The 8875-nt window shown below is 42.5% G+C and overlaps 2 protein-coding genes across 2 annotated transcripts; both read left to right on the top strand.

The window, feature by feature from the left end:
• The first annotated feature begins 2779 nt into the window (after positions 1 to 2779).
• Positions 2780 to 4263, top strand: LOC107607693 (protein FAR1-RELATED SEQUENCE 5-like). Its single transcript, XM_016309615.1, has 2 exons — positions 2780 to 2977; positions 3868 to 4263. The coding sequence occupies exons 1-2, from the start codon at positions 2780 to 2782 to the stop codon at positions 4261 to 4263; spliced, it is 594 nt and encodes a 197-aa protein (XP_016165101.1).
• A 30-nt stretch (positions 4264 to 4293) lies between these two features.
• On the top strand, positions 4294 to 4890 carry LOC107607694 (protein FAR1-RELATED SEQUENCE 9-like). Its single transcript, XM_016309616.1, has one exon. The coding sequence runs from the start codon at positions 4294 to 4296 to the stop codon at positions 4888 to 4890; it is 597 nt and encodes a 198-aa protein (XP_016165102.1).
• Positions 4891 to 8875: the final 3985 nt, after the last annotated feature.

An 8875-nucleotide genomic window follows, 5' to 3' on the forward strand; every position in this document is an offset into this window, starting at 1 on the left:
ATTTTATTATTTATCATTTATATTTATTAACAATTAAAAACAACAGCGAAATAGATCTTTCATTAATCATGACTTCCATAAATATTTTGGTAATGTGAATCGACGAATTTTTTTTCTTTTGATTAAAAAACCCTTAATGATATTTGTCCCATTCGAGATGAACTAGCTGATCTATGGGCGGTCTGAGCTTTAACGACGCGGAATGTTGTTGTACAACTGCTCCCAAGTTGAGTTATAGGTCGGCCAAGCTTCGAGCACCACGGGTGGAACACCTGCAAAAAAATCTCCGACGCTCAAGTCAGGAAATGATTCAATAATAACTATAAAATAGAAGGAGTTCACTCTTTAGTCTGTTTGTTCTCTTTCTTGTTGGATCTGCCTTTTTGGTATTGTTTGTCTTGTTTAAATAAAAGGAGAGGATGTTGTGCCGAGCTCCTGTTATCTCGGCCTCTTTCATTATTTTAGCTATGTTGTTTTCGGAGTATTTTCTCAGTGGTAAAGTGATTTGTTACCTGACTTATAGCTCATGTGGTTGACTATATTTTCCTTCTAAGAACTCTGAAATTGAGGACAATAGGAGTGAACAATAAAAATTGAAAAAAGAGGTGAGTGACTTAAAAACGCAAAATGGTCCGCTGGAGGCGCGAATAGGGGAATTGGAGACTGGGGTATATGAGTCATTTACACAAGGATTTGAACGATTCGTGACACAAGTCAGGGCTTTATTTCCTGATGTTGATGTAGAGAGTTTGGATGCGACCAAGATTGTTATTAATGGGAAGTTGGTTAATGACGAAATGTTGGATGAAAAGAAAGTAGAAGACTCCAGCATTGGAGAAAAAGATGATTGAATTGTAATGGTTTAATATTTCGAATATTTGAAGTATTCACTTTTTGTTCCGATTTGACATTATTAGTTTGTGTATTTTGACGACTGTGTTACCGAGTATGAAGCTCGGTTTAATTTGACTGATTGCGTAGATTTGTAGTTTTGGACTATAAAAGTAGGGTCGCACTAGTGTACAAATATTATTTTGTATAGATATACAGATGCCCAATTTTATTAGTTCAGGACTTGACACGTGTTGCTCCCATGATGCACGATGCAGCTTGCTGTGAGGAAGTTGAGGACGCTAATGGGATGGGCGACTTATCCCTTTATAGGGTGAGATCGAATGGGGTTTTGAATATCCCGCATTCTGTTGGTTGGAGGCTCACAACGTGGGCCATGTTGGGGTGCCCTAAAAAAAATGCACGAAAGCTAGCACTTGGGTCTTCACTTGACTAGTCTGATAACATTGAAGGAAACCCTAGGTCCTGGCTGGACCACCGGCGTCACGGGCCTTGCAGGTGCCGCTGGGGTTGCACACGGGATCCATCTAGTGCGGTGGTAGTCTGACGTGGTGAAGCTGCTGGCCGACTGCCTCGATCCTCCATTTGTCGTGGCTGGGTTGGAGTGGGGGTGCCTTTCTTCCTCATCCTGGTAAGCACCGATCTGCCCAGCCCCTCTTGTCATTGATGTCCCATATGTGTCCTTTAATGATAGGTTCACGCTGTTGCATTAATTCCAAAAGAAATATAGTTCGTTCTCTCCTTCATAACATGTATAGGGTTATGTAGTACTTGATTTGTTTGTTGTTCTTTGTTCTGGCATGGTATACGTGTTGGAGAATAGTGGATATAAGAGCAGGTAAGGGGAGTAATGCTTTGATGTTACTGTAATTAAAATTGGAATGCGATTGTGAGAGTTAATTTTTTTTTTTTAGCAAAATACTATGATCCAGCAGGTAAACAAATGAAGGAATAAGTAGTGTAATTAGGACATGAACAACTAAGACACGGCTGAATTAAATTAAGCCGGTTAAGCAAGAGACCTGATGGTGGAATTTTTCTTCATGTTAAGTTTATGTCCGTAATTTGTTTTCCGTATTGAATGAATGCATCGATGAGTTTATCCGTAGTTAGAGGTATATTTAATTACAATGGTTTTGTGTTTATCTCTTTGAAATAATCGTTGCTCACATGTATGTCAAAATAGTTTGAATGCAGTGGTTATATGCCTTATTTGTGGACTAGAATGTTCCCTCATTTTGTGATATTTGCTGTAGGTTATTTGAGTGTATAGCTGACCCGATCAAAGGTTGCAATCCCTTGTTTGTATGTAAACAGGACAGAATAGTTGCACGACATTGTCCAATGGATTTCAGCCGTATGGTGAACAGCGAGGGTGAAGACTCGGACGGGGGTAGTTTGGATGATTGGTGCAGCCAATATCGTAGGAGTGACGACGAATACAATGATGAGGACGGTTGTGAGACCGGAGTGGTTCGGAAGCAGGGGACGAAGGTTCAGGGGATGATGTCAACGGTAGGGCGTCTGGTGGTGCAGATGATATGGCACGCGGCTGCCCAAGCCAGCCAGTCGTGGCGGATGAATTCTTGGGTAGAAAATTTGCAATGGAAGAGGCTGCTTACAATGCCTGTAGTTTGCCAGTTTGAGGGGTTTCAGAGTTCGGAAGGGAGATGTAGCTCGTGTTGATGGGGTTTTGGTCAGGAGAGACTTTTTCTGCCATTAACAAGGCACGAGACATCCCAAGCACTATGACCGTCCTGAGCAAGTTAGGGAGGAGAAGCTTGAGAGCTGAACGGATTGTAAGGCAAAGTTAAAGATTTACTATGATATGCAACGCAGCGTGTGGAAGGTAAGGACCATCATGGACGATCACAACCATGAGCTAGCCTCAGTGAGGTTTACACATCTCCTTCCTAGTCACCGAAAGATGAGTGACAGCGACAAGGCACAGGTGGATAGTTTCAAGCAGTTTGGGATTGCAACTTTGAAAATAATGGCTTACATGGCTGGCCAATCTGGGAGGTATGGGATGCTGCGTTTTACGAAGCGGGATTTGTATAATTATGTGCATGGGCAAAGGGTTGCACAAATATGTGATGGTGATGTAGGGGTGCACATGGGCCGGGTGAAGCCGGGTTTGATGTGACCCAGACCCGACCCGAAATATACACCGGGTCTATTTATTAGACCCGAACCCGGCCCTAGACCCGATGAAACCAATACACTTTCGGGCCACAATTATATCGGGTGAAAACCGGGTGAAAACCGGGCCGTTAACATTACATTACATTGATACCTTCTTGTAAGCTAGCATGTAAAAATATCCAAAGTTCCAAGACTCCAACCATTATTTAACTTGATAAAATTCACTTAGAAAAATATAACAAGAACCAACCCTTCTTCAAAATTAAAGCATAACCACAATCAATACTAAAGTATAACCACAATCAATACTAATATTGTCTAATAATACCAAATATTTAAATACATACAAATAACACAATATTATGCATTCTAAACATAAAACATTAACTTATAGTCTTATAATAACTAATAACACAAAATATTAAGATTTACAATACTTAAATTCCACATAAGAATAGTCATGATCCATCACTAATAACACAAAATATTAATTGTGTATGATGACCGAGCCACCGGGCCGACTTCGGGTGACCCGAGCTATGGCCCGGACCCGACCCGAAATAATGACCGGGTCTATTTTTGAGACCCTTACCCGGCCCTAAACCCGATGAAATCACACCAAATTAGCCCCAAAAGTGTTCGGGACCGGGCCGGGCCTTCGGGCCGGGCCGGGTCTGTGCACCCCTATGGTGATGCAGCAGCAACCATCAGTTACTTGGAGGGCAAGGTTAATGCCGACATGAGGACAGTGGCACGCTACACAAGGACCCCGGATAATCGGTTGGGTAGCTTATTTTGGGCAGATGGTGAGATAATGTCAAACTACCAGGTGTTTGGTGATGTCTTGACATTCGATTCCACGTACCGGAGCAACAAGTACAAGAAGCCGCTCGTGGTTTTTTTGGGTCAAATCACCACAAGCAGACATCGATCTTTGGCTTCGCGCTGTTGGAGGATGAAGAGGTTCGAACATACCGGTGGGTTATGTTGAACTTGTTGGATGTTATGGGACAAAAGAAGCCGTGTGTAGTTGTGACGGATGGGGACAAGGCGATGCGCGCCGCAATTGCGGAGGTTATGCCGACCGCGAGACATAGACTGTGCGGTTGGCACTTGGAGAAGAATTGCATCCAAAGGGTTAAGAATACTGAATTTTGCAAGGTTTTTAAGAAAGCTCTGTATGCCAATTTTGAAATCAACGACTTCGAGGAGTTTTGGAAGTTGTCGGTAGAGTCGCTTGGGCTACGAGATAACAACTGGGTTTAGAGCACATATGAAAGCAGAGAAAGTTGGGCAATGGCCTACCTGAGGGGCACATTCTGTGCGGGATACAGGACAACTTCAAGGTGTGAAGGGATCAATGCTTTTATTAAGGGTTTTCTTAAATCAACGGATAGCGTCCTGGAACTCGTACACAGTTTAGACCAGGTTGTTAAAGACTATAGGAACAACGAAGTAACAGCCCAATTCTATTCCGCATATTATACTCCGGTTCTAACGACTAGCCTTGATTTGATTGAGCTTTTCGCAACAAAGGTGAATACTCGAGCGGTTTTTAGAGAAGTGAAAAAACAAATTAAGGGTGTGGCAACGTTACTAATTCGGGGCAAGGAGAGCATTAGCATGACCAGTGTTTACCAGTTTTCGAAAATGGGAAAACCCAACAAAACACATAGGGTCTTGTATGATCCGAATGAGGAGAAGATTGAATGTGAGTGTTCAATGTGGAATAGCGAGGGTATTCCTTGCAGTCATATCTTCTGTGTGATGAAGTTCGAGGGACTGGAAGAAATACCGGCTAGGCTTATTCTAAGTAGATGGTACAAGGATGCAAAGGATCGCAGGTCGAAGCCCCCGCAGGTTACAGATGGCCATCGAGGACGCTTACTTTGATATGGTGCCCTTTGTTGGGTGATGAGTATAGTTGCCAAACTTGGCTCCAAAGACGCTGCAGATTTTGTTGTGGCTAGGGATGGCATTGCAAACCTGGTTGAGGCGCTTCAACGAAGAGCGTATGACAGGGGAGGATGCCAAGTTGGTTTGTCGTTGCATTCTGGGTTGAAGGACCCAGCGGTTTCAAGACAAAGGGGGCGCCGAGAAAGGGCAAGGAACCTTTAACGGGCAGCCAATGCGAGGTTCCAACGGAGCGGCGATGGTGTGCAGGCTGTGGGGTTCCTGGTCATACGAAGAGTACATGCACGTGGCAACGAGACCATGGTGGTCCTGGCACCGAAGGCGGAACGGTCCCGTGCTTTGTGGATAGCTCGTCAGGCCTCAGGAGTGGACCGTCCACAACGCCGAAGACTAAACCTGCTGCAAAAGGCGAGGTTAGTGTCAAAAGTTGATCCATGTCTTAAACAAGTGTGGTGAGAGTATCTTGATATTGACAACCTACGAATGAGTACAACAAAAGTGGTTAGTCTGCATGTTAAATGTAGCTGTTAATTTGGTTGAACATTATGGCAGGTTTATGCATTTAGGAAATACTGCTGGTATTACAAGGAAAGACTGGATACTTGGTAGATAGCTTCAACAATTTTGTTCAAATTCGTTTAGGGTCTACTGTTTACATGTTGTTGTCTTCTACCCCATGTGTCGTTCGCGGTGAAACATGTCCATTAGTCATGCATTTTTTCAATGTCTTAGGTTTTCAATGTAAGTTCTATCGAATTGCATTTCATACCCAACATAGGGCTGAAGGAGACGTGACCATATGTGAAAAATGCAGTGCATGAATAAGAAATGAGGGTGGGTCGAAATCTGATTATTTGTGTTATAATTATATGCAACCGTCGGTGGGCATCAAGTCAGATAACGACGACAATGAGCAGACCATTTCACCTCATGTTGAGGTGTCAAGTCCTGCGTCCTTTCTAGGAACAAGCCATGCAATTTGCACCCTCCGAATGGTTGCCGGCGGCTGCGGGGCCAACTTCTTTCACGGAGGGCAACACATAGGATAGTTTTTTGCATCACAAGGTTGCTCGGGGCACATAAGGGAGTCTCAAGGAGGGGCTGCCAACCTACCAATTTGTAATCCGACAAGGCGCACAAATAAAGAACTATTTGAGAAGTGGCTTACGCAGGTTCAGTTTCTATGGTCTGCATGCTCTTCATAATGGTTTTCCTAAGTTTTTCTTGTGTCGCTTTGCAATATTTTTTGATGTACCGTGTCGTTCATGTCGCCGTATACAGAATGTCGTTGGAAGGCTATCGTCCACTGGCCGAAACGGAGGCACCTTGAGGCGGTGAGGAAAGTGTTGTCACGGTTCCGGCATTCCCATTTGTTCTGAGATGTATAGATGCCGTCATATTATGGTGGGTAATTTTATAGGGTTGGGTTTTCTTATTAGATTCAGTGGTAGTTGAGGGGTTTAGTTCTTCATGACATGGGATTGTAATGTTTGGGTTCATGTAGTTGCACATGTACAGAGGTTAGTCCTAAGATCGTTAGCATCGGGCTGTGAACCGCTAATGGCAGCCGCAACTATAAAACTTATCGGTCTAGTATGGTTGTACTTGAAGTTGTTGTGATTAATAAGTTGTGACCTATGCATGCGTGATTTCCCATTATGGCATGAACCCGTTTGATGTGAGGAGTGATGTGATTAACCGGTTTTATTGTTTATTCTTCGGCATGTCATCTGATGCATATGTTCAGTTTAGATTGCCAGTTAAAATTGAGGTATATCTAAACTCAGAATTGAGATATTTGATGACTGTTGCTGGCCTTTTTCTTTTTAAATGTTAATGGGAATCTCTTTTTCTTCATGTCTTCCCCTCTTTTTTTCCTTTGTTGGTGTTTTACTTCAGTTGTACATAGCATATAGAATAATATGGTTCAAGACTGCTGGCATCAAATAAGTTTGTATCTAAACTGATGCCAAGGAAGTTAGGAGGATCTCACATGAAAGTTGAAGTAAAACTAATAAATTGACAACTTGTAGGAAAATTCAGAGCAGAATTGGTTTTTTATGTTAATGTATTGTTGAGCCATATGTCAGCACTTTTTAAGGTCTGTGATTCGATAAATCGTTTTCAAAAAGTGGATGTGAGGGTGGGGACTTGAAGTAGATTATGTTAAGTTTCATAGACGGCCTTAAAGGATTATGCATTGAAAAATAGAGCTGTGTCTCAACGTATTTTAAGCTAATGCCATGGAAAATTAGTTTTTGTAAGTCTATAATTGATGAGAAAGCCTAATACACAACCATCATATGATACTATGATCTCATTTTTCAAACGCTTCCAGTCATAATTTGGTATGTGGTTTCTGACATAGTATTGTGGTTGACATGCACTGCTCCAACTTCATGACGCTGAAAACGGGTGGTGAGTAAACATGCCAAACAATTTGTAAGTCTAAATTGTATATAGAAAGGGTCAAGCTACGGATTCATGTAAATTTTTAATTGCAAACAATAAATCACCTTAAAGTTTGATGAAACCTGTTTATGTGCATTGTGAAGAGTGGTTGTGTACTGTGTGGAACACTATATACATGATAATCTGGACCATATAAATGTTTTTACTAAGGTGATATCCTGGAGCCTCCAGGTTTGACAAAATTATGCATGATTTAATCGAAAACACTCACACCAGACTAAGTTCATCATTTAAGAGCCTTCCAAGAGTAGAATTACATAATTTATATCCTCATACATGAGCAGGATTGGAGACTTTCACATTTAGTAACTCCTGTGATTTCCTTGTACATTCAAAATGGTACAAGACCCAACAGTGAGGGACATTAAACTTTACAAAAATTACATTATCAAAATAGGCAGGAAGCTAAATTTCACACTTGTTGGATTCTGCAGCCCTGGCGTGGTGTGCATGACGTGCATGTTCCGAGTCAGTCCCTCGGCGCACCAAAAAAGTAACATGCTGGAGGGAACCTACACAAAATATTTACTAGTCCAAATACCCTGCCCATTAACACCCAAAATCTAAGCAAGTTTCCTTTCCCAGTGCCCGATCGCTTTGGATATAACAGCCTGCGCTAGATCGTTGTGAGACTTCATAACCAAATCCACTGCTAAGCGCATCCGAGTAGCGGCATTGACATGCTGAAACAAAATCCAAGTTAAAAATCACGGTTAACAACGTCCCGGTTCCTAATTACTAGAATGTCATTCGTATAGTACACCGGTGGAATAGAGTCATATGACGGACTATACCTGAACCCCGTAATGTCGCCACAGGTGATCTCGAATCATCCACTGGGTGACCCAAATGCCACAATCCATGCTGTTTAGGCAAACATAAGTCAGCTGCTTAGGATTTGGTGGACATATACAAGTTCAGAAGAGTTCACAAGTGAAGTTATACAACTAAGGAATGTATGCAAGATAATGGAAACTAGGATATTACGAGTCGCCTTGTTGTTGCGGCAGTTCTGGCTCCTCAAGCTCGAACGTTGAGAACCTTGGGTGCAGCGCCCCCTGCCCCAATAGCCATGACTTCCTGAGCGTGAGACCCTCCAGGTAAAGTGCTTACAAAACTAAAGCATGTTTCACAGTTCACAGGTACTAAGTCTTTCCCGTATTAGTAACGGTATGGAGTAGTGGATAGCAAGTGATGGCGTACCACCCGCAACATCGCCGTTTTCCTTGCATCCGCCTCACGTGGATCTCAAAGTGAGTCTAGGTAGATCAACTTCTTCCGCGGAACGTCGATTATTATCAGGTATCAGTGTTGGTCACACCACATGGGCTGATAAACCTGCTAACACAACGAACCCAACATAAGTATAGAGACCAGTAACATAGGTATATAGTATATAAGTTAAAAAAGAAAAAGCAGGTTGGGGAGAATATACCCGGGTGGCCAGGTCCACCTTGCTACGCATGTAGGTGTTGCGTATCGATGTCATATT

Source organism: Arachis ipaensis, chromosome B7, assembly GCF_059453495.1.
Source record: "Arachis ipaensis isolate K30076 ecotype BB chromosome B7, ASM5945349v1, whole genome shotgun sequence".
NCBI lineage: Eukaryota > Viridiplantae > Streptophyta > Magnoliopsida > Fabales > Fabaceae > Arachis > Arachis ipaensis.

Excerpts from the sequence above, each read along its gene's own strand:
- LOC107607693 (XM_016309615.1), top strand. The coding sequence starts at position 2,780 with ATGAGTGACAGCGACAAGGCACAGGTGGATAGTTTCAAGCAGTTTGGG. Across the intron at positions 2,978-3,867 it reads TAGGGGTGCACATGGGCCGG|CAACAAGTACAAGAAGCCGC; the intron begins GTGAAGCCGGGT and ends CACGTACCGGAG.
- LOC107607694 (XM_016309616.1), top strand. The coding sequence starts at position 4,294 with ATGGCCTACCTGAGGGGCACATTCTGTGCGGGATACAGGACAACTTCA.